The 26,096-nt window shown below is 45.9% G+C and overlaps 1 protein-coding gene and 1 non-coding gene across 11 annotated transcripts in view; one reads left to right on the forward strand and one right to left on the reverse strand.

Moving 5' to 3' along the window:
* The first annotated feature begins 1,829 nt into the window (after positions 1-1,829).
* The window catches only part of CHKA (choline kinase alpha), a 61,883-nt gene continuing 37,616 nt past the window's right edge, over positions 1,830-26,096 (forward strand). For all 10 annotated transcript variants that reach the window (XM_088832364.1, XM_088832365.1, XM_055415349.2 and 7 more), the window contains exon 1: positions 1,830-2,444. In XM_088832364.1, coding sequence (XP_088688490.1) covers positions 2,098-2,444 — 347 coding nt within the window. In that variant the 5' untranslated portion in view covers positions 1,830-2,097. The remainder of the gene's footprint in view (positions 2,445-26,096) is intronic.
* On the reverse strand, positions 9,060-9,132 carry TRNAK-UUU (transfer RNA lysine (anticodon UUU)). The gene has a single exon. It is a non-coding gene; the product is annotated as a tRNA-Lys (tRNA).

Below are 26,096 nucleotides of genomic sequence, written 5' to 3' on the forward strand. Positions count from 1 at the left end.
CATTGAGAGCAAGTCCAGGACTTTAGTTTGACTGTAGTGGGCAAGAAGTTTTGTATCCATACAGGCATGATGCTCTTCACATGAAGGAACCAGGACACCTGCCTTGCTCTTCACCTTCTTCATTGTGGCCTAGGGTCCTCACCTGAGTCATTCAGCCTCCACAGGACTCAGTCTCTACATCCATTAAATGGAAGCAGTAATGGACATAATTTTCCAACACCTTTAATGAGGCAATTTCTTATTCCTACAACGAATTGTGATCCTATAAGGAACTTGTAGGTTCTAATAGCCCAAACCAGCAGACATCATAGTTCCCTCAAAGGACAGAGGCCCAACCCTCACTTCCTGTACCCCTTCCTCCCTGCCACGTTTCAAGCATTCCTGTGAGATTACCAGGCTGCTGCCACGGGACAGTGGCATAAAGGCCTGTCACCTGGGCAGACCATAGACACAGCCCCACCTTCTCAGGGTTGGTATTTTTAGACAAAGTCCTTGGCCCTCTTATCTAAATGGCCTGACTGGAGACCTTGACTTCTCAGCTTTCCCACCATCCAGCTCCTCCTCTCCCCAAAGTGCTGGGCCGGTTCCCAGCTCCCTCCAGTTCAGTGTCCAGGCCCACCTCCACAACTGTCTTGACAAAAGCCCCCTTTCATCATAATCCTTTGTTCAATGAGCTCTCTCTTTTTTTTTTTTTTTTCTGTCTTGCAGCAAGTGCAGCCAAGCACTCACTGCTAAGAAGAGACGTTTTCTTCCCGAAGACTGTGAAATCCCTACACAGAAGCCATTTCCTGTATGCCAGGCGCTGAATTTCCTAAGCAACCAGAGAAACCTCTTGTCCCAGCTCACGCCGGGTAAAAAGAGGATCCGTAATTTTAAAATGTATCCAATTACTTTCGGAAAGGGCTGGGGCGCCGGGGTGAGAGAGGAGAGAGGGACACGGGGCCGTACATGTGGTAAATGGAGAAGGGGGGCCCTGGCCACCCCCTACCTCCGCGGGCAAAGGTGCGTTAGTCACAGTCACGGGACTGCCTCCTGTGCGTGGGCGGGCGGGGCGGCCTCCACAAAGCCAGGAGCCCCCGCGACACTCACCTTTGGCCAGTGTTCAGGGAGGTCGCGGGGACGCCGCCACGCCCGCCCCGCGCCCATAGGCCCAGGCATCCTCAGCACCACGGACAGGGAAACTGAGGCTGCAGAGGGTTGGGCCGGCGGCGCGGCCTTGAACCTGTCTTCCCCCCTTTCGGGCCTCGGCTTCTGACCCAGGGACAATAATTTCTCACGCTCCAGCTTGGACGGGGCGTGGCCACGCCTCGCGGAGAGCGGAGCCGGCGCCGGGAAATGTTCTAAAAACACACGTACGGAGCTGCAGAAGGAGGTGCCTCGCTCCAAGGTCGTGGGGAAAGAGAGGCCGGCCTCCGGGCACCCGCTTCCTGCCTGCCCGCCCCCTGCCAGGCCTCAGCCTCTGCTGTCCTGCAGGTTTCGAGGGGAGTCCAAGCAAAGTTTCAGCCCCCAAAGCCGAGGTCTGGCTCTCCCGAAGTTCAAGGGCCGCCCGGCCCCCGGCCGCCCTCGGGGAGCCCCCAGCGGGTTTACTAGCTTTCTGCATCCTTGAGACCCCAGGAGCCGGCTCGACGCTCCGCCCCCTTGAGGCCCCGCCCCCTCGAGGGCCCGCCTCCTTCTCCCACAGCACCCGGGAGGCGGGGCGGGGCCGGTGTGCTTCCGCAGCCAATGGGTAGGCGGCGTGGAGAGGGCGGAGGCGGTTGTGATGCGCCGGGGCCGGAGGGCGGCGGCCAATCAGCGGCGAGCGCGAGGGCGGGCTGTGACGCGGCCGGCGCTCCTCGTGCGGCAGCGGTATAGGAGCGAGCGCCACGGCGAGCGGGACCAGCGGAGTGCAGCCGCTGCCGCCCGCGCTCGCTGCCTCTGCGCCGCCGCCGCCCCGCACCCGTCCGCCGCGCCCCCAGCCGCCCGCGCCCCGGGCCTGCCCGTCGGCGAGGGGGCGAGCGGCCTCGGCGCCCGGCCTCCGTGAGGGGGGCGTCCGGCCGGACCCTGAGCTTCGCCCTCACGCGCTGCGGCCGACCGCGCCTCCTCGGCCGCCTGCCCGGCATGAAGACCAAGTTCTGTAACGGGGGCGAGGCGGAGCCCTCGCCGCTTGGGCTGCTGCTGAGCTGCGGCGGCGGGGGCAGCGCGGCCCCGGCGCCCGGCGTGGGGCAGCAGCGCGACGCCGCCAGTGACCGCGAGCCCAAGCAGCTGGGCGGGCGGCAGCCGCCGCTCGCGCTGCCCCCGCCGCCGCCGCCGCCGCTGCCGCTGCCCCCGCCGCCCCCGCCGCCGCCGCCGGCGGACGACCAGCCCGAGCCCCGGACGCGGCGCAGGGCCTATCTGTGGTGCAAGGAGTTCCTGCCCGGCGCCTGGCGGGCCCTTCGCGAGGACCAGTTCCACATCAGTGTCATCAGGTCGGTGGCACGGGGGCGGGCGGGCGGTCAGGTGACGCCGGCCGGGGGCGGGCCCGACCGGGGGGGGCTCTGCGGCCGGCTAAGCCTCCTTTCACTGTCCCTTCTGAAATAGGGGCCAGATCCAGTAAAACGGACCCCGCGGCCTCTCAAGGCCACCCCCCGACCCCCCGCCTAAGGCAGGCTGTTGAAAACATACCGGCGTCGTGGGAAAGCAGGTCTCTTCTAAGGAGAACAATATTGTTCAGTCACAAAGTACACTTTGTACAGAAGCTTAAAATAGGTCTGAAAGAAGTGAAAGTGTTGGTCGCTCAGTCATGTCCGACTCTTTGTGACTCCATGGGCTGTAGCCCACCAGGCTCCTCCGTCCATGGGGATTCTCCAGGCAAGGATACTGGAGTGGGTTGCCATGCTGTCCTCCAGGGGATCTTCCCGACCCAGGGATCGAACCCGGGTCTCCTGCATTGGCGGCGGATTCTTTACCTGCTGAGCCACCCGGGAAACTTGAAATATGTCTAGCAAGTCCCTTTGGGTTTAGGGCCTTGAATGAAGGAGGCATATTGTGGCGCTTAAAAAAAATCACTTGGTGACTTTTGCTTTTCGTTTCTCTAGTCCAAGATTAGATCTCTTTCATGCTGAAAGAGACATTTGTATGTGGTGAAGGGGTGGCCTCTGTTCATTCCTCACTAACCTTGCAGACATGTTGGTGGGTGACAAGCCAAAATTAGGATGTGTGGCTCTAAAAATAGCTACTAAGAGAAAGGTAAAAAGATTTTGCCCCCTTTTTTAAGCTTAGAAAACACAATCATAAGTTTAAATTACAAGAAATGTATGTGTACGTATTCAGGCTTAACCAGAAAACATAAATTTGGTTTTTGTCAATACTACGCCTTTGAGATGACCACTTACCGTTGAGTAGGTTTCCTTCTGTTGAGACATTTAAAAATGTGTGGTCTTTTACTGCTAATTTTCTTTTAACTGTTTGACCAGGTTGAATGCAGTGTCTAGAAGCTGGCTGGCTGGCTGCCACCAATAATGCTGAAATCCAGTTTTCGTCATTTGATTCCTTTTCTGTGCCCAGTGTTTCACCAGAGCCGCAAATGCAGCAGAATTAACTGACCTTCACTTTCTGTTTGTGCCAGTGGCCTTCCTTACAGATATGCTTAGGAGCAGTGAGAGTCGAAGAGAAAGGAAAGCCCAAGAATTGCCTAATTAAACATTTTGTTTTTTTTTGTTTTTTCTCCCCAAATGAAACTTTTTTCCAAGCTATCACATTTAGTTAGGCCTGAAAATTCTCTGTGAGAGGATTGTCCCATGTGATGCTCAGATCACCCAACTGTAAAATGGAAGGTGTAAAGGGGCAGCGGCTTGCCTGAGGTCAGTGGCTCTGAGCCGACCTTAGAGCAAGCTGCCCAGCCTCTTGAACCCACTGCCTACTCCAGTGCTCTCGCCTTTTGCCTCTGAAAACATTTGGACAGCCCGGATCCAGCCGTAGGTGTTTTTGTGGCCCCTTTCTGGCGAGTGTCACTCGTTAGCGAAACCTTTTGTGTTTTGTGCAAATCTGACAATATAAAAGCTTAGAGGATGTCGATGGAAAAACTAATCAATCGTCAATCTAAGAACGAAATGGGAAGTTTTATTTGAGCCAGGCTGAACCTCGTAACCTGGAGACAGTCTCTGAGAGCTCTGAGAACTGTTGGGAGTGTGGGGGGCTGTGTGTACGTGGCCAAGAGCGACCTTGCTAACAAGTACACGTGTCAGCAGAAGGTTCCTTCTAATCAGGAGGAACAGACATCTGTGTTAATGATCTCAGTGTGGGAAGGTGCAGGAATCTGGCTTTGTGAAATATTTCTCCTGGAAACAATCCGAGGGCCAATTTGGTCATTTTTCCTAGAGCAAGAAGTACCTCATCCTAATCTTTGCCCTGAATTCCTTTTGGGATGTATGCGAGTCAGTGACTACAGTGGCTAATGATTTGATGCTTATAGAACTGGATGGTGGGCAGGGTTCTCTGTAGTCCTTTCCCTTTCAGTCTTAATTTGACCAAGGTTTAGGAGGCATTTGGTGAGCAATTCCATGGTGCTAGCCATGCTGTTTCCCAGGTCAGGGGAGGATTTCCTTGATAAGCCCCTTGATGGGTTGTTGGTGGACTAGAGCCTGTGAACAGTAACCAAAGGCCTCTGGACCACTATCGTAGTAGTCTGTTATGCTCCAGGAAACAGCTGCCTCTTGTTGCTTCTTCCCACATGTGGAGCTATGCTACTATATTCACTGGTTTTACAGAGCTGTATACTTAGTCAATCATTTCAAGTTATCTAACGGCCATTAATTTTATTGGAGGCTTAGTCACACATTTGGTAATGCAGGAGAGAGTAATCTTATAAAATAGGCAGAATGAAAGTAATATAGCTAGTGACATTAACAAGGTCACGAGTGAGTATTTAAACTAAGAACTTGCGTTAGGTGCAGCCCAGTCTCTTCTGGGCCAATTGCCGTCTTGAAGGGAAATGATGTATTGGCATTGTAAACGTGACACATGCATGTATGATGTACTTTAAGGGAAACGATAACGCTGGCACTGCACAGATGTCTGCACATGCAGGGCAGTGACTCCTGAGAGGACTGAGGGGAAGGAAGGGTTGAGAGGAGTTTTGTGGTTGGCTCCAGAATAAGGAAAATTGATCTTTGTGGTTGAGTGGGTATTTCTGCCACCGGGGAGGGCTGGTTAACAATATAACACTCCAGGGGGTAGGGAGGAGGCCGAAATGGGCAGAGAAGAATTTTATGTTTAAATTTTTCTTGTCTTGCCTTAAAATAAAAATCTTTATTTCATCAAGAATGTTTTGTTTCTTTTCTCCAAGAATCAGTAATCTTGGAAGACACAGCTTTCCTACTGGCTTGGTGGACCTTTTAGAATGATGTTGTATGGTGTGGTGTTAGTCCTGTTTTCTGGAATAATGTAGTTATGGAACGAGTTGAATGTGGAGAAGGAGGTGTTTTAGGGTATGGAAAGCGGGTGATGTCTAGTTTAAAAAAAAAAGACAATTCAGAGTGGGGAGAGGGCTACACCTGTGAAATTCAGTGGCCCTCCACAGCCAGTTCCTTTATAGGTTCTGGTGATGGCGTCTCCCTGGCCCAGGCCTCCAGCCCCGGCTTTCTGCTGGGTGCTGGGCCGTCTTCAGTTTATGAGAGCTTGCTCAGCTCAGTCCAGCCAGTCTGTCCCACGTTTAACCCTTTTGCTTCTCCCCACCCTGGAATATGCTTATCCTGCTTTTTTTTTCCTTTTTCTTTGAACTGTTAATATTAACAGCAGCCGGCTGGTGCCCCAGGGTTATTTCTCAGTCTTCTCATTCTCTCTGGAAGCCTTTGTCAACACTCGATGGCAGCTAAACCCTGGTGCCCTGCTTCTGCGCCCACACCTCGCTTCTGCTCCTGCCCTGCTGTCCTGGCTTAGACCCTGTAACAGGAGGTGCTTGTGCTGTGGGTTGCCTCACCCCCGTTCAGTACACCATTGCCAGGGATTTCTCAAATATCCCAACTCCTTTGTTTGAAAGTTTACTGTGGCTTCTGTAGCTGAAGAATAAAATCCAAACTTGTTTGCATGTGTTACACTTGGGCCCCAGCCTTACTTTTTCAGAGTGGTTCTTTTTTTGTTATTGTTTTATAAATCTCTCCTTTCCTGTAACCAGCGACAACTAACTGAGCTAGTTAGACTTGACCTTGTATTTCTTGAATGAGCTTTGTGTTTTCAGTCTCCAGGCCTTTCTTTGCTCCTACACTCTACTTGGCAGCCCGGTGTCTGCTTTTAAAATACCTCCTTCAAGCCCTAAGTTAGAGAGCCAGAAGAATTTCTTCCTCACTTAGGTTTCTTCTAAAGCACTTTCTGCATAGACACCTTTGTGTCACAGCACTTACCGTATTGTGTGTTTATTCGTTCAGCTGCGTTAGATTGAATGTTTAGAGGGAGGTCGTGTTCATCTTTACATCTCCAGCTGTAGAAAAGCGCTTGACTTTAGCCCCTGGATTTTAGCTTAAATTGGCTTCTTTTCTGTCCTTCTAATGTGATGACGGGGTCTTTGTCATCAGACTTCTGGTTGCCGAAGTCCCTCTAGCTGAGAGTGGTATAGGGAAAGATAAAAATGACTGTAACATGACAGTTGTCCATAATGAGCTGACCACTTGGGCGTTTTCTCCGTGCCTGGACATCGTAGCTGAACACCAGCTCATACCTCTGCCCATCAAATCAATGTCACTGTCACACTCAGCGCTGCCTGGTAAAGCAGCCACGGTCGTGAGTGTAATTGTTAATCTTGCAAAAGATGCACAATGTCTTTTAAGTTTGAGGAAGAAAATGTTTGAGGACTAAAAGTTTCACACGTGTCCCTCTACAGCCCACTACTAGTTAAGAAACGATGGGGTAGATGATACCACGAGCTCTTCAAAATTGAATCGTTTGAGTATCAAGACAGAGAGGCCCTTGAAAAAGACTGGCAAAATTCTACAGCAGAAGTTAAAGAAGGAGTGAGTTGTGCTTTATGCTGCCATCATAAATGTTTTTGGAAAAATTAAGCCAAATTCCCTACTTGGTTTCCTTTTTATGTCATAGTTCCATTTATAACCTACATTATGTTACATGTAAGAACATAAACGATTCTGTTTCATTTTTCAAGATAAAGTTTCATTTACACTTTGTTTTTACTACACACTGAAAATTTGGTCCCTTAATTGGCTTTACTTCTTTCAAAAAAAAAAAAACAGAATAAACTTTAGAGTAGTTTTGGATTAGCAGCCAAATTGGTCAGAAAGCACAGCGTTTGCTTTTTACCTGCCCCTCCCCCACAGCCCCCATCACTTGGTCGCTCTCCTCCCCGAGTGGCGCCCTTGGTACAGTGCGGGCCTGCACTGACCTGTCCTTAACCAGGGTCTGCAGTTTATGTTAGGGTTCACTCCTGGTGGTGAACATGCTGTGGGTTTGGACAAATGCATGATGACGTAGTGTATCCACCACTGTAGGATCCTACAGAAGAGCCTCATGACCCCCAAAATCCTGTGTCCTCTGTCTATCCCACCCTCCCCTCCACCCCTGATCTTTTTAGTGTCTCCATAGGTTTGCCTTTTCCAGAATGTCATATGGTTGGAATCATGCAGTACAGCCTTTGCAGATTGCCTTCTTTCACTTGATAAACATTTACATTTACTCCATGTCTTTTCATGGCTTGATAGTCTTAGCGCTGAATCATTTCCCATGGTCTGGGTGTACCACAGTTTTATCCATTAGCCTACTGAAGGATATTTTTGATTGCTTCCACGTTTTGACAGTTATTAATACAGCTCTTAGGAACATCCTTGTACAGGTTTTTGTGTGGACATAACTTTTCAGTTCGTTTGGGTAAATAGCAAGCACAGTTGCTGGATTATATGGTAAGAGTATGTTTATGTAAGAAACTGCCAAAGTGGCTGTACCATTTCTCATTCCCATCAGCAGTGAATGAGGGGGATGTGGAGCAGTGAATTGCTCCACACCCTCATCAGTATTTGATGTCAGTTTTCTGGATTTTGGCCATTTGAGAAGGTATGTAATGGGATCTGGTTTTAATTTGTGATTTTCTATAATGACAAGGAGGTCCACCAGTCCATTCTAAAGGAGATCAATCCTGGGTGTTCATTGGAAGGGCTGATGCTAAAGCTGAAACTCCAATACTTTGGCCACCTCATGCGAAGAGTTGACTCACTGGAAAAGACTCTGATGCTGGGAGGGGTTGGGGGCAGGAGGAGACGGGGACGACAGAAAATGAGATGGCTGGATGGCATCACCGACTCGATGGACATGAGTTTGAGTGAACTCTGGGAGTTGGTGATGGACAGGGAGGCCTGGCGTGCTGTGATTCATGGGGTCGCAAAGAGTCGGACATGACTGAGCCACTGAACTGAATGACAAGTGATGTGAAGCATCTTTTCGTATGCTTACTTGCCATCTGTATATCTTCCTTGGTTAGTTGTTTGTTTAGGTTTTTTGCCCATTTTCAATCAGGTTGTTTTCTTATTGTTGAATTTTGAGAGTTCTTTGAATATTGTAGATAGTAGTCCTTTATCAGAGGACTTCCCTGGTGGCGCCAGTGGTAAAGAATCCGCCTGCCAGTGCAGGAGACACAAGAGATGTGGGTTCATTCCCTGTGTCGGAAAGATCCCCTGGAGGAGGGCATGGCAACCCACTCCAGAATTCTTGCCTGGGAAATCCATGGACAGAGGAGCCTGGCGGGCCACAGCCCGTGGGGTCGTAGAGTCGGACACGACTGAGTGACTGAGTACCACCTTTATCAGATTTGTCGTTTGCAGATATTTTCTTGCAGTTTGTGGCTTTGTCTTCACATTCTCTGGATAGTGCCTTTTGCAGAGCAGAATTGTTTAATCTGAATGAAGTCCAGCTTATGAGTTATTTCTTTCATGGAGCCTGTCTCTGGAGTTGTATCTAAAACCTCATCACCATACCCAAGGTCTTCTAGATTTTCTTCAGTGTGATTTTCTAGTTTTCTAGTTTTGCATTTTACATTTAGGTCAGTCATTCATTTTGAGGTTCTTTTTTGTTTTTCTCTCACTGCACAGCTTGCAGGATCTCAGATCCCCAACCAGAGATTGAACCCAGGCCCATGACAGTAAAAGTGTCAAATCCTAACCACTGGACCACCAGGGAACTCTCTATTTTGAGTTAATTTTTGTGACAGTATAAAGTCTGTATCTAGAGTTCATTTTTCTTTTGGCTGGGCTGCGAGATTTGGGGGATCTTAGTTCCACAGCCAGGCATTGAACCCATGCCCCCTGCAATAAAAGCACAGAGTCCTAACCGCTGGATCACCAGGGAATTCCCAGGGTTTCATTTTTTTCCTTGTGGATGTCCAGTTGTTCCAGCGCCATTTTTGAAAAGGCTGTCCTTTCTCTACAGTTTTGTCTTTGCTTTTTGTCAAGATCAGTTGACTATGTGGGTCTCTTCCTAGGCTCTGCATGCTGTTCCATTGATCTTTCTTTTTTTTTTGGCCAGTATCATAGTGTCTTGATTACTGTAGCTTTGTAATAAGTCTTGAAGTCTGATAGGATTAGTCCTACGACTGTTCTTTTTCAATATCAAGTTGACTATTCTAGGTCTTTTGCTTCTCCGTATAGCTTTAGAATTAGTTTACTGACGTCCGCAAAATAACTTAATGGGATTTTTATTGGGATCATATGAATGTATAGACCCAGTAGGGAAGAATGGACATCCTGACAGTATTGAGTCTTACTCTTCACAGACATGGGTCATGTTTCCATGTATGTAGTTCTTCTTTGATGTCTGTCTTTAGAATTTTGTAGTTTTCCTCATATGGATTTTGTACATATTTTATTAGGTTTATACCTCAGTATTTAATTTTGAGGAGTGCTAATGTAAATAATATGTTTTAAATTTCAGTTTCTTTGTTCATTATTCATATATAGGAAGGCGACTGACTTTTGCGTATTAAGCTTGTCTCATATAACCTTGTTGTAATCGCTTAGTTGGTTTTTTTTTTTATCAGCCTGGTCTCTGGCTTGCTCAGCTCTGACCCTGATGCCCATGCTCTCCTTTCCAGTTTTCTTCTCCAGTGGAGCCCTGGCCACCAGCCTAGACCAGCCACCACCCCCCGATCTCAGCGTCCTCCGCCCACTGGCAGGGAGTCTTGTACTGCCCTAGGACAGCCGTTGTCTTCAGTTTTACATCAGCCTGTTGTGCATCCATGGCTGGACTGCCAAATCCCTGTGTATCAACATTCAGTCGTCTCACTGCGCCTAGCCCTTATGGCACCCCACTCCAGTCCTCTTGCCTGGAGAATCCCATGGATGGAGGAGCCTGGTGGGCTGCTGTCCATGGGGTCGCTAAGAGTTGGACATGACTGAGCGACTTCACTTTCACATTTCACTTTCATGCATTGGAGAAGGAAATAGCACCCCACTCCAGTGTTCTTGCCTGGAGAATCCCAGGGACAGGGGAGCCTGGTGGGCTGCCATCTGTGGGGCTGCACAGGGTCGGACACGACTGAAGCAACTTAGCAGCAGCAACTGTATCACAGTAGTCCAGGGGCTGGTGATGAAACAATAAAGTGTAAGGCTGGGAGGTCTGGGTGGGCTGGAAGGGATGTGGGCACTTTGTAGAGAAAGTGAGAGCATCCCTGAATTCACTCTGAAAGTTGGAAGGACCTAGCAGGTGGGAAGAGAAGGCAGAGACGGGCTGTGTCCCAAGGATGCTCGGGTTGGTGGCTTGAAATGGGTATCTTCAGAATACTTTTTGAGGGACACCTAGTCATGTCTGGACACCTTTTGATTGTCATGGTTTCGTGGTGGTGGTGGTGACCCTGGCGCCTGATGGTTATCCTGGTAGAGGGCAGGGACACTGCTGAACGTCCTACAGTGCACAGTGCAGCCCTCTCCTCTCTGCCCCCAGTAGCGATGGGGCTGAGGATTGTGCAGCCTGGGGTAGAGGACTGCAGATGGAGCTTTCTCCACCCGGCACGCCCTTAATAAATGAACTTTTGGCGCTTCCACTGCAGGGCACACGGGTTCAATTCCTGGTCAGTGAACCAAGATCCCACATGCCATGCAGTGTGACCAAAAAAAAAAAAAAATTAACCTTTGCTTTGAAATTGGTGATGGTAACCAGCCGACGTCATCCCGCACTGACGTCATCCCGCACTAGATACCATTACACTGTTCTACCTGGCAACGTGCCGAAGGTTCTGCAGCCGTCTGCAGAGCCAGCAGCTCGCTGGGGACAAAGCTTCTGCCTTAACTGTGCCCGCAGACTCGGTGCTGAGAGGGCTGGGCGCTCAGAGGCCTGTCCCTGATGACAGCACAGCCGTGCTGTCACTGGGCTGAAGTGGCTTTTCCCCCTGAGCTGTGGTTGGTTCACGTTAAAATTTAGATGGTTAGAAGAAATTTTTCAAAAATGCACTTTTTTCCCCCTTGTGTTCTAAATTCAGGTATTTAGGAATTTAGATATTTAGATTTCAGGAATTTAGATATTATCTAAATATGTTTCGATATTATCCTGTCTTCCATCTTCTCTGCTTACAGCCCTATGGACTTAAAGATACTTTTTTCTGCTTAGGTATTGGTTATGATGTTAACTTTTTTCTAGTCATCTTGACTTTTATTTATTTTATTCTTTATAATTTTATTTCATTTTTTTCTTTTGGCCACACCGTGCATGCAGCATGTGGGATCTTAGTTCCCCAACCAGGGATCAAACTTGTGCCCTCTGCAATGGAAGCATGGAATCTTAACTATTGGACCATGAATGAGGTCCTTTTGACTTTTAGATGGTGCTCTTGCAGCTCCTGGGTGCAGGCCCTGAGCCTTAGGGAGGCAAAGTCCTGTGTGTGCTGGGTTTTGCAGCAGGTTACTTGTGGACAGTTTGCAGAGGTTTCAGTAACTTTTTGGTTTTCAGCAGAGTACAGTCGGTTTGGTGCAGACCAGAAACTAACCACTGCAGTTTAGCAGGTGAAAGCCTTTGTATTAAAGGCTTCCCTGGATCAGGCAGTATCTTGGGTTTCTCATTATTTAAGCTGACTTTTTACAAGTGATTAAAAATTTTTAGATGTTTTTGAGCAGAGTGTGGCATATACATAAAATCAGATATTATCCAGCTTTGATAAAAAGGAGATGCTGAAATGTTACAACGTGGTGAACCTGGAGGACGTTATTCTAAATGAAATAAGCCAGTCCCCAAAAGACAAATATTGCCTGACACCACTGCTGTGAGTTCCCGAGAGGAGTCAAGTTCGTGGGGACACAGTATCCTGGTGGGTGCCAGGGACTGGGGGGTGGGGAATGGGGAGTTCCTGTTTAAAGGCAGTCAGCTTTATGAGATGAAGAGCTCTGGAGGTGGAACGTGATGGTTCGCAGCAGTGTGAATGTACCTAATGGGCAGTCACAAATGGTTCAGATGGCAAACTGTGTGTTATGTGTATTCTACCTCAAACTTACAAATTGGAAAGGAATACACTCTGGATGTTTGACATTAGGAATGGCGTATTGCAGACCTTGGGCACTGCACCAAAGTGCAGTATCCCCACAGTGTGGATTTTCCCCAAGTAGAACGCTATAAAATCAAACCAATAACCTCATTAAGACTTGGTTAAGTCTACAGATTAAGGATACAAGCCATTTGTAAAGCTACTTGAACACACGTTGCTGGAACAAAAGCTGTGTTACACAGTGAGCCGCTGTCTAGTGAGGTGACTTTATTCCAGAACTTGCAGATTGTTCCTCTGGGATGGAGCCCACACGCTGGACACAGGCTCTCCCCCGCGCTCTCTTTGTCACTGTAGGAAACACTGCCAGCCACTTCCTGTCGCCAGTGAGTGCTCACCGTTCCGGGTGCGACAGTCTTAGGTGCCCAGCGCCTGCCCCGCGTAGACCAGCTTTCTGCTGCCGCGTCAGTGACTCACACAGCACAGCGCGGATGAGTCACATCTGCTGGGCTGTTCAGCCTTTACGGGCTTAGCGTGGACTCAAACTTGACCTCCTTTCTACACGTGGAGGATATTTTCAATCTATGAGAACTTCCCAGAGCAACCAAACTTGACTGACAGTCTTAACAGCTGATACCTGACGGTACGAAAAACACCCAAAAAAACATTTCAGTGTTTTTTCACAAGGTGGGTGAAGAGTCAGGGAGGATTTGTGAAGCAGGCGTGCAAGCAAGATGCCATCTTGCCCTGCAGCTTCCTGGCTGGAGAGGGAGTGAGGAGGGCAGGGCTGGGCCAGGTGTCCACCTCGAGAACTGAGCCTTAGAGGGGCCGGGGGGCTGGGGGGCTGGTTTTTCCCGTTGCTGGGGCTGCAACTGCCTTCCTTTGCTTCCCGGTGTTCCAGTGGGGTTTCCTGGCTCTCTGTGTTGGAGTGGTGAGTGCTTCTGCCACCTCTGGCCTCCCGGGGAAAGTGCAACAGTGCTATAAGTGGTGAAAGTGAAGTCACTCAGTTGTGTCGGACTCTTAGCGACCCTGTGGACTGTAGCCTACCAGGCTCCTCCATCCATGAGATTTTCCAGGCAAGAGTACTGGAGTGGGCTGCCATTTCCTTCTCCGTAAGTGGTGAGCTGATAAAAAGTCAGCAGTTTTTTCCTCATTTACCTCATGGCAGGGAAGTGTTCATCTTCTTCTCCCTCCTTAAAAATCTCCACTGCCACTGGAAATTAATTGTACTTTATCCCAAATATGACAGTAACCTGTTTGAAATGTAGTGACCTAAGCAGGCGACAGGATGAGACGGTTGGATGGCATCACCGACTCAATGGACATGAGTTTGAGCAAGCACCGGGAGTAGTAAAGGACAGGGAGGCCTGACGTGCTGCAGTCCATGGGGTCGCAAAGAGTCGGAGAGGACTGAGTGACTGAACAACAGCAGCAACAACAATTAGCAAATTAAGGCGGTCTTGATTAGTTTTGTGCCTTACCAGGTTTGGGGGCTCTGCGCTGTGTGTAGGTAACATGTAAGTTTCCTCGGGCCCTTTCATTGTGTAACATGGTCGACTTCCATTGGAAAGGGTTATGCTATAGGTTCTGGAACAGGGGGGCTAATGTAGAGAAAGACGAGTCAGAGAAAAATCAAGTTGGCTGAGTCTTGAAGTGGCTCTTGAGTTGAAGGTTAGAAAAGTGACCAAGAAGCAGATTCATCATTATTCTTATAGAGTGCCATCAGCGAAAAATACTTTGTTTTTTTTAAGGACTCTGCCAGGAAATTGAGGGCTGAAAATGAGGCCTGGGCCTAAAAATCCTGAAACATACCCAGGGTCTTATCTGTTATGTGACTCGAGAAAGGAAATCAGTGGGAAATGTTCAGTTAACTGGAGCCAAAGTTCCTAAACATTTCCTTTAATTTTCTAAAGCGAGAGTGTGAAAATGAGGAAAAGCGAGACTAAGAATTGAGAACGTCTCCCGGCCTGCTTCGGGAGCTGCTCACAGCTGAGCTCCTCTGTGTGCGCGTCTCCCTCCTGGGACTCCTCAGCGATGTTTCATGTTCCTGCTCAGGGCCGCAGGCCAGTGAGGGGCTCAAAGCATCAACAGGTACCTCGTATTTGCCGCCCTAGATTTAAGGCAGGAGTGGAGGGGAGGTATGAAGAGCTTTTAGATTTTACACAAGAATATTTCATTTGTTAACTTCTGATTATCTTGTGGTTAGGATGGTACTTCATTTGAATTGGTGATTAACCAGGAAATTCAGTTGAGTGGGATAGCTCCCTTCTTTTTGTTTGTGCAGTGATTAGAGAAGACAGTTGGAAAAAGAAAATAAAGATTATTTTTGTTTATTATATTAAAAAAAGTCTTTGAGTAGGTAATCGGTGTACTGGTTTTAACATTCAGACTTTCCGGAAGGGCGTCTTTCCCACCGCTGGCCCCAGCGCCTCTCCCTGGAAGCAAGCATTGTCCTTCCTTCGTTATCCGTTCTTCCAGAGAGACGTCAGGCATAAGGCAAGTGTGGGTATACCTGTTTCTCCAGCAAACCCAAGAGCTGCAGTGTGCCAGGGGCTGGGAATGCCTGGCTTCCCCTCCCGCTTTAATGCTAATGCTCACAGTAGGTTACTTTTTTGCGCTAAAAGCAGCACTGTATCTTAGAGATTGTTTTGTGTTGGTATTTATTGAGCTGTCTTACTCTCTTGAATAGCCATATAGTGTTATATTTTAGTTGAAGTATTTTGATTTTTTTAAGGACGGTTAAAGACTAGAGCTTCTACTTTCTTAAGTTAATCATGATAATAAAAGATTCCATTCGTTAAGTGCCTACTGTTGCCAGGTACTGTGGCAGTTGTGCTTATCTCAGTTAACCTGGGCACCAGGAGAAGTGTTATTCTTTTATTCTTTCTTGGCCAAGCTACATGGCAGGCGGGATCCTCCTTCCTGGACCAGGGATCAAAACTGTGCCCCCTGCAGTGGAAACACGGAGCCCTAACCACTGGACGGCCAGAAAAGTCCCTCGAGGAGGTATTCCTTACCATAGGGGCCCAGAGAGGTTGAGTAACTTGCCAGAAATTAAAGTGTTAACAGGTGGTGATTCCTTGCCAGTTGTAACACAGTAAGATGGTTATTTTAGCTGTTTGCTCAGGCATGCACTTGAGTTTTGGCAGAGATTACATACACCTGTCTGTATTTTTTTGCCCATTTTTTAGTGACAAGCAGTTCTCTACAACAGTACCTACTGCTTGTGAGATATGTGCAAAAGTATGCTGAGACTATGATGTCTGGCAAGAACTTCAAATGAACTTGAGTGTGCTGATGAGTCCTGTCTTTCAGGTGAGAAATCCAGTCAAGGGACAGGTCTGCCCTCAGGCCCAGTCAGTGCTCCCGTGGGTTAGAAGCCTATGGATAGGCCTGCTGTCCCAGTCCAGGGCCATGTGACATTCGTATGGACGCGTCACATGGAGAAGGCGGGGGTGTCTGACCTTGCCAGGGGCCCTGTTTTACCAATGAGAACTGCAGACAGACCGCGTTTGTGAGTCGCCTTTGTCTGTTTGTGGATTGTGGATAAGGATGCTGAGGGTTCTGTTGGGTACACATATGATGGTGGATAATTAACACCAGAAGCGATGGTGGGGGCGTTTTATTTGTTCTCCCCTGCACATAGGCTGTTGGAAATTTCATTTCTTCCAAGTCTTCCTCTCTTAGTTTTCCTGCACTGCATTTGTCCTGGCAGCGCAGGGGTGGAATTCAGGACACCGCATTAAAGAGTACTGTAGAAGTACTGCCCCCAGGGCAGAGGTGGTCACAGCTACTAAAGCATAATTTTAAAATTTTGAGAAGTCCAGAGATTATGAACACATGGAAGTATGCCAGTCAGCAGGAGGAAGGCAAAGGGCAGAGGAGGCAGGTATTGGCAAACCTTCCCTCATGGGCTTGATTCTGAAATGTTTTCTCTTGAACAGTTTTTACAATGGCCTGGATACCTGGCTTGTGAAAGGTGACTGGGTTGTGGCAGAGAAGGCTCTGTGTGAGGGCGCTCCCTGACAGGCCTCAAACTGAGCAGGGGTGGGGAGGGAAAGGCCTTGAAAAGATACGTGGGGAGGAAAGCAAGAAGTTATGGCAGGACTGGAGGAAAGGACCTCTGGTGGTACTGGTGGGGGACAGGTGCCACCTCCAAACAGAATTACAGATCGGTGTGGGAAGCTGGAAACCCAGCGCAACCACAGAGGAAGGAACTTGGTAACTTTCCTCATTCCAAAACCCTTAGTAGCACTTCTTTCTCCAGACCCTAAAATCAGAGGCGTCTTCTTCATGGGCTTTCTCCTAAGCTCTGGCAGTTTCTTTGAAAGTGTTCAGTACTTGGGTGCAGATTTTAATCAAACAGTGATCGCCGTGGATCCTACACAGGGAGCTTAATATTAAAGAGGATGGTCATTCATAGATTCAGATAAATCAGTGAATGGTTGATCTTAATAAACTGTCTAAGGCAAGTTATCACTGGTTTAGAAAAGGAAAATATAACAGCTTTATTGAGATATAATTCACATAGTATGAAATTCATTCTCTTAAATGGTACAGTTCAGTGCTTGTTAGTATTTTTACAGTTATACAGCATTCACTGCGATTTTTCTAGGACATTTTCATCATCTCAAAATGAGACCCTGTACTGTGTTAGCAGTCTCCTCCCATCCTCCCCTCTCCCTAGCTTGACAACCACTGACTGATTTTTATCTATTTGCCTCTTCTGGACATTTCATATAGAAGGAATCGTACAGTATGTATGGCCTCTTGTGACCAGTTTCTTTCACTTAGTATAATGTTTTCTAGATTTATCCTTGTAGCATGTATTAGTACTTCATTCCTTTTTATGGCTGAGTAATAGTCCATTAACATGATATACCCCAATTTGTTTATTCATTCAGTAACTGATGGACATTAGGGTTCTTTCTCTTTTGGGGGGCTGTTACAAAATTCTGTGTACAATATTTGTGAGAACATATGTTTTCGTTTCTCTAGGTATATGCGTAGGAGTGGAATTGCTGGATCATTCAGTAACTCAATGTTTAACTTTTTGAAGATGTTCCCAGCTGGCACTAGTGGTAGAGAACCCCCCTGCCAGTGCAGTAGACGGAAGAGATACAAGTTCAATCCCTGGATCGGGAAAATCCCCTGGAGGTGGGCACAGCAGCCCACTCCAATATTCTTGCTTGGGAAATCCCATGGACAGAGGAGCCTGGCAGGCTATAGTCCATGGGGTCACAAAGAGTCGGACGCAGCTGAAGTGACTTAGCACCCACAACAACATGCACTGATTTTTTGAGGCCTGTGTCAGAGGATCCCCATGCTGCTGCTGCTGCGTTACTTCAGTCGTGTCCGACTCTGTGTGACCCCATAGACGGAAGCCCACCAGGCTCCCCCTTCCCTGGGATTCTCCAGGCAAGAACACTGGAGTGGGTTGCCATTTCCTTCTCCAATGTGTGAAAGTGAAAAGTGAAAGTGTGAAGTCTCTCAATTGTGTCCGACCCTTAGCGACCCCACGGACTGCAGCCTACCAGGCTCCTGCATCCCTGGGATTTTCTAGGCAAGAGTACTGGAGTGGCTTGCCATTGCCTTCTCCGGAGGATCTCCAATGGACCCCCACAAATACCCCTGTTGAGATCAAAGAGGTCATTGCTTTGACCCATTGTGATCCTTCACCAGCATCTTTTTTTCCCTCTTACTACTGGTGATCTTGGTTTTATACACATGCTAAATTGCCAACTGATTTTTGAGAAAAGTTCATTATAGCATATGCTGGTGATTGTGTTTTAGATGCCATGAAGTTTTATGCAAAATAACTTCTCTTTATTAAAAATTACGTTTGTAAAGTAGTGAAGACTAAAATTTTTAAAAGAATAAATTAGCTTTATCAAATCTGAACATTTTGCCAAATTGGCCTCGGGTTCCTTTCCTTTGTCTGTTTTACACTGATGTTAAAATTTGCTTGTTTCATTCTGAAATGAGTCTGATCTTTAGAGCAGACTTTTGAAATCTTTCATAACCTGTGTGTTTGGTGTAAGTGCTAAAGTGTTAGAGCATTTTGTGTGACAGGCGTACTTGTAATAGGATGGTTTGTCATAGGAGGGTTAATAATCTGTATGTTTTGAAACATTTTGGTTCCAGTTTGACTGAATGGAACTGGTTGATCTAGTCTTCTGTTTTAAGAAGACCTTTCATATCAGGAAAGCATAATGATATTTCCTGCTATGAGAAACCTTGAGATTTGTAAGTATCATCAGATGTCAGATCTTAGTTTCGTGGAGTGGCTTTTGTTTTGCACTGATTTTGTGGAATTGGTCTTGGTTCTTTTAAAGTCAGTTCTAAAGCCTATTGAGACACCGTTTCTTTGACCCATTTTTGGATCAACTACATTTTTAGATTATCTGCTGTTTTACGTTTTCCAGTTCTCTTTTCTCAATGATTCACAATTAATTGTATGACTTTGGTTGAGGGGAGTAATGAATTGATGTTTATCAGTTTGCTGCTAAGTCACTTCAGTCGTGTCCGACTCTATGTGACCCCATAGATGGAAGCCCACCAGGCTCCCCCGTCCCTGGGATTCTCCAGGCAAGAACACTGGAGTGGGTTGCCATTTCCTTCTCCAATGTGTGAAAGTGAAGTCGCTCAGTCGTGTCCGACCCTTAGCGACCCCACGTACTGCAGCCTACCAGGCTCCTCCATCCATGGGATTTTCCAGGCAATAGTACTGGAGTGGCTTGCCATTGCCTTCTCCGGTTTATCAGTTTAGGGGGAAGTTATTTAGCATAGATCACTAAGATGTTTCAAGAAATCCCTTTAGGCAGACGCGAGAGACGCCCGGCTCCCGGCGGCGCAGACGCGAGAGACGCCCGGCTCCCGGCGGCGCAGACGCGAGAGACGCCCGGCTCCCGGCGGCGCAGACGCGAGAGACGCCCGGCTCCCGGCGGCGGAGACGCGAGAGACGCCCGGCTCCCAGCGCAACCGACCACGTGTAGAATCGTGGCTGAGAGGAGCTGCCCCGCGCCCAGGGTTAGGGCGGTGGCCGAGAGGAGCTGTACCACGTCCAGGAGGCGGTGGCTGCTTGGGCACCGGAGGGCCGAGAGGAGCTGATCCACATTCAAAGCAGGAGGGGCAGCCTTGAGGAGATACCCCTCGTCCGAGGTAAGGTACAGCGGCTGCGCCTTGCTGGAGCAGCTGGGAAGAGGTACTCCACGACCAAGTGGAATATAAGAATCCAGTGTTCTGGGGAGGAAGGAACAAGATGGCGGAGGGATAAGATGACGAGACCACTTTCTCCCCCACAAATTCATCAAAAGAACATTTGAATGCGGAGTAAAGTCCACAAAACAACTTCTGAATACTGGCAGAGGACATCAGGCTCCCAGAAAAGCAGCCATTGTCTTCTAAAGGAAAGAGAAGAAATCAAGCTCCACCCACCAGAACACTGACACATGCCTCCCTAACCAGGGAACCCGGACAAGTCACCCGTCCAACCCCACACACAGCGAAGAAACTACATAATAAAGAGAACTCCACAAACTGCAAGAAGAGGGAAAGGCCACCCCAAGCAAAGCAATATAAGCAAGATGAAGAGGCAGAGAAATACCCAGCAAGTAAAGGAACAAGATAATTGCCCACCAACACAAACAAAAGAAGAAGATATAGGGACTCTACCTGATAAAGAATTTCAAATTTTGATGGTGAAAATGATTCAAAATCTTGAAAGCAAAATGGAGTTACAGATAAATAACCTGGAGAAAAGGATTGAGAAGATGGAAGAAAGATTTAATAAGGACTTAGAAGAAATAAAAAAGAGTCAATATACAATGAATAATGCAATAGATGAGATCAGAAACACTCTGGAGGGAACAAACTATAGAATAACAGAGGCAGAAGACAGGATTAGCGAACTAGAAGATAAAATTGTAGAAATAAATGAAACAGAGAGGAAAAAAGAAAAACGAATTAAAAGAAATGAGGACAATATTAGAGACCTCTGGGACAATGTTAAACGCTCCAACATTCGAATCATAGGAGTCCCAGAAGAAGAAGACAAAAAGAAAGACCATGAGAGAATACTTGAGGAGATAATAGTTGAAAACTTCCCTAAAATAGGGAAAGAAATAATCACCCAAGTCCAAGAAACCCAGAGAGTCCCCAACAGGATAAACCCAAGGCGAAATACTCCAAGACACATATTAATCAAATTAACAAAGATCAAACACAAAGAACAAATATTAAAAGCAGCAAGGGAAAAGCAGCAAATAACACATAAGGGGATTCCCATAAGGATAACAGCTGATCTTTCAACAGAAACTCTTCAGGCCAGAAGGGAGTGGCAAGACATACTTAAAGTGATGAAAGAAAATACCCTACAGCCCAGATTACTATACCCAGCAAGGATCTCATTCAAGTATGAAGGAGAAATCAAAAGCTTTACAGACAAGCAAAAGCTGAGGGAATTCAGCATCACCAAACCAGCTCTCCAACAAATGCTAAAGGATCTTCTCTAGACAGGATACACAGAAAGAGTGTATAAACTTGAACCCAAAGTAATAAAGAAAATGGCTACGGGATCGTACTTATCAATAATTACCTTAAACGTAAATGGGTTGAAATTTTCAAAAAGGCTAGGAAACAATTCTCATAGCCATCAATAGTTCAGTGTTGAGTTCATGAATAGTTTTTAAAGTTTGGGACAAACTGTAGTATTTGCTATTTGAAGTACTATTTGTAATTGGCATATTACGATGTAACATTGGTCTTCATTTCCAACTTAAAACGCCTAAAAATGCCTAACAGATTTTTAGATTTGTGAATTTTAGTTGAAATGTATTTTACGATGTTACTAAACCTGCAGAAATATTGAAATATTTCAGAGAACTTATTCACTATACATTTAATTTATTTTATTTATAAAAGTTATGAACTGTAGAAAGTTTTACTTGTTGGGTCAAATGCTTGTTGCTTCAAATGCTTGTTGCATTTGAAGTGCTAGTTACAAGAAAATCAAATACCTTCAGTGTATAAATGCTATTAAGTTTTTAAAGGACTCTGGAGTATAAGTAAGTTTGTTTAAAGAAATTTAGTCTATTCAACCTGAATCAGCTCTGTCAAACATTAATTAAAAGCCTCATTTTAAATAAATAAATAAATAATGGTGGTGGGAGGGAGGGTTGGGAAGCTGGCTGGAGGTGGAGGTGGTGAAGTTTATAAATCTAATTAAAAATGAAGTTGCATTTTCATTTTCCAAATCCACCCATCCACCAGCGTACTGTGTCACTAGACATTATGTACGATTTTACTTTGCGACAGAAACCATTACATTTAAAAATTCATTACAGCAAGGTGAGTTAGACACATGATGGATGCAGCTTTAATTCTGCCATATATTATTACAGTTAAAATGTAAATGATGAAAAATATTTTGTGCTTATCAGCATTTATGTGGAAATGTGTTTTACAGTGATATATGATGTTATATTTCTATTATTGTGATGAAAAAAAAAAGCAATACAAAAAGACGAAGTGTTTATTAAAACATGAAAAAAAAAAAAGAAATAAATGGTTTTGCAGCACTGAAGAAATTATAGAAAGTAAATAAGCTAGATCAGACCTGTTTTATGTAGTAATTTTATAGTTTATTTTAATTATTTCAGTTGTAAAATATTGTTATACTGTTAATTAGTTCTGATTGTTCATATTAAACTATTGTAATGCAAAAAAATAAATAAATAAAATTAAAACAAGAAAAATAAATAAATAAATAAAACAGGGGGAAAAAAAAAAAGAAATCCCTTTAAATTGGCTAACGTTCAGTATGTTTCATTATTTATTTGAATTTATGGTTTTCCCCATATTGATGTACTTACAAATATTCCCTTTGCAGTATTTTTTTAACTTTAAAGTATTTCATGCCATGTGTTAACTTTATATATATCTTTAAACATTAAAAAATTTCGTTATGTTCACTATCAATTTAATGTTTAAAAAAGTTATATTCTGCTATATCAGGTTTTAATTGATTAAAAAACAACAGGTCCATCTAGATATGAGAGGCATTCTGACACCACTGTTGGGTGAAGAGTGGCCTGGTGTGGCTCTTTTGTGGGGCACTGTGACAGCAGCCATCAGGAAAGTTTAAAATGGTAGTGCCCTTTGGCCCAGAAAACCCAGCTTTAAAGGATCTCCTCAGATTGCGCATAGAGGTTGACATGTAGGTATGCATTTTATAGGGTTGTGTATAGAAGTAAAAAAATAATGGAAAAACTGTTTTCTTCAGCAGTAGGCAGTTAGTTAAACCATGCTGTGTCTTTAAGGTGAAATTCTGTGCATAATTAAAAATGATGTTTTTAATACTGAATTGATGGAAAATGCTCATAATAGAAGTGGAAAAGCAACTTAACAGAGCAGTATATTCACCATGATTCCAACTTTAATAAAAAGAAAGAAACTGGGAAAAGGAGCTTGGGAAAATGACAAAAAAATATATATACCACAGTATTCAAAGTGGTTATATTTGAATAATAGAATTTGGGCAGGAAGTTATCTTTTTTATTTTGAGGAGGTCTTTCAGCTCCTTGTACGCACAAATTTTTGGAACCTAGATTTTAAAGTCTGAAAGTCAAAAAAATTTTAATACATGTTAAAACAGCCTACTTTAGTTGCTTCAACAACTGATAAACTTACTTGAGTTTTAAAAGCTATGCCTGGGTCACCCGGGTTCTTTGTCACTTGTGTGTAGGTGACGTTGAATGTGCCGGAAGCATCAACGCCCTCCTAAGTGCCTGCTCTGTGGCTCTGTGCTCACAGACTCCTTCTCTTTAGCATGTGATCCAGTTAGCCATCTGGGTCTTCGGTTAGCGCTGTGTCTTCAGTTTGTTTCTGCATTTTTTTTCCAGATATCATTTATGTTCTGTGTGTATTGTTTGACGCATCAAATTATTCTTAATTGTAAATTAATTCTTTTTTTAAATAGTTGATTGGCTCGTATCCTTTTTTCTTTTCTGTTTATTATCTATTCATTTATTTTTGGCTCTGCTGGGTCTCTGTTGCTGCGAGGGCTTTCCTCTAGTTGCCGGGAGCGGGGGCTGCTCCCGTTGGGCGCACGGGTTTCTCGCCGCAGGGGCTTCTCTTCTGGAGCGCGGGCTCTAGTCGCGTGAGCTTCCGGAGTTGCAGCGCGCAGGCCCAGTAGTTGTGGTGTGCGCGCTCATTTGCTCTGCGGCCTGTGGGACCTTCCCAGATCAGGGACCAAACCCACGTCTCCTGCATTGGTAGGCAGACTCTTTACCACTGAGCCACCAGGGAAGCCCGTAAGTTAATTCTTATTAATATCAAGAGAAATTGAATAGAGAAATTGTACATCTCAAGTGAAATCGAATATCAATTTCAAGAGAAATTGAGATGATTTTCCTATGTGATCAACAGTCTGTGAAAGCAGCTCTGTTCTCTCTTGTGGTCCCGTTGGTGCTGTTTGAGGGACCGTGGGGTGGAGATTAGGGGCCACACTCAGCTGGATCCCCAGGGTGCTGGTTAGAATTCCCACCACAGGGACCTCTCTTCAGCATCCTACCTGCCATGACTTGCTTACTTACATGTGTTGAATATGAAATAAAGGTGTTATTTTAATTTTATTTGATATTTTGCTTATGTGAGTATCTCTTTTACCTCCTAAATTGAATTATGGCAGATATGTTTATTATAAAGCACTTCTGCCGCTTGATAAAATGTATGGCGTTTCAGACTTCTCTGGAGTCCTCCAGCTTTCCTGGGGTTTTGTGCGGGAGGATATGTCTGACAAGTCACATGGTAAATTGACTGTTGTATTTCTGCTGCCGTTTCTGTGGCCTGTCAGGATTTCATTTGATTGTCACCCAAAAAAAAAAAAAAAACATTGGTTTACTTCCTCCCACTAGAGCATATTGTGCAAAAGGCTACAGAAAATACAAGAAATAAAGGATTTCCAGGTTGTGGGCCTGTTTCTGGCCAAGCTGGCCCGCCAGTCTTTTTCAGGAGTCTAGGGATAAACTTTGAATCGAGTTACACAGCTTAGAACAGTAGCTCATCTGTTTGCTCTCACTGTGAACTGAGCTTCGGAGAGTATGTGACAGGAAGGAAAACTAAGGCTTTTAGCTGATGTCATGCCGGTCCTGTTGCTTGGCAGCCAGATGCCTGTGGTGGCCAGCACTGGATGTGGCGGACCCTCGTGATGGAAGGTGGAGGCTGCTGTGCCAGCCTGTCTCTGGGTCTGTCTTCTCTCCTGTCTTTCAGGGCTTCCCGAACTGAGGTGCACAGCTAGCTTGCCTCCTGGAAAGTTCAGTTCAGTTGCTTAGTCATGTCTGACTCTTTTTGACCCCATGGACTGCAGCACACCAGGCCTCCCTGTCCATCACCAGCGCCTGGAGTCTGCTCAGACTCATGTCCATCGAGTTGGTGATGCCATCTAACCATCTCGTCCTCTGTTGTCCTCTTCTCCTCCTGCCTTCAATCTTTCCCAGCATCAGGGTCTTTTCCAGTCAGTCTGTCACATCAGGTGGCCAAAGTATTGGAGCTTCAGCTTCAGTATCAGTCCTTCCAGTGAATATTTAGGACTGATATTCTGAATATCAGACTCCTGGGAAAATTGTCCCTTATTCTTATAGAGGCTCCCAGATGCTGCATGATTGCTTTTCTTTAAATAAGCTGTTGAAAATATTTTAAAAATGACTTATTTATATCTGTAAAATGTTTATGTGGAAGCACATTCCAGTTTACTTGGTTCTGAAAAAATCATTACATAGGACCAAAGTTTTTTTTCCCTAAAAACACCTTTGTTGAGATACAGTTCACATATCATATAATTCACCGACTTAAATGATAGATTCAGTGGTTTTTAGTGTATGGTTTTGAATATTCCCACAGGTATATGCAGCCATCACCACGATCAATTTTAGAACATTTCCTCACCTCAAAAGGAAATCCAGACCCCTTCAGACCCCTTCTCCCTCGCCCTAGGCACCCACTCTGTAGGTCTCCTGTTCCGGACATTGCATATGAATGGAATCATAGTATGTGGTCTTTTGTGCTAGCTTCTTTCATGGAGGGTGTTTTTAAGGCTCATTTGTGTTACAGCATGTAACAGGACTTCATTCCTTTTTTAAAAATTATGGTAAAATATACATGGCGTAGTCATTCAGTCGTGTGTGACTCTTTACAACCCCGTGGACTGCAGCACACCTGACTTCCCTGTCTTTCACCATCTCCGGGAGTTTGCTTAGACTTGTGTCCGTTGAGTCAGTGATGCCATCCAACCATCTTGTCGTCTGTCATCCGCTTATAACAGTTACCGTTTTAGCCATTTTTACACGTACAGTTCAGTGGCATTAAGTCAGTCAGTTGTTGTTCAGCCATCACCACCATTCATCACATGAATGTTTTCATCTTCCTAAACTGAACCTTTGTGCCCATTAAATACGGACTCCTCATCCCAGCCTGTGACCCCTATTTGAAATTCATTTGTTGTTGTTCAGCTGCTAAGTCTTGTCCGACTCTTTTGCTACCCTATGGACTGTAGGCTCCTCTTCAATGGAGAGGAGCCAAGCTCCTCTGTCCATGGGATTCTCCAGGCAAGAATGCTGGAGTGGGTTGCCGTTTATTCTTCAGGGGATCTTCCCAACCCAGGGATTGAACCCGTGACTCC

Source organism: Moschus berezovskii, chromosome 25 (assembly GCF_049115385.1).
Source record: "Moschus berezovskii isolate FMDL1 chromosome 25, NW_MosBer_1.0, whole genome shotgun sequence".
Classification (NCBI taxonomy): domain Eukaryota; kingdom Metazoa; phylum Chordata; class Mammalia; order Artiodactyla; family Moschidae; genus Moschus; species Moschus berezovskii.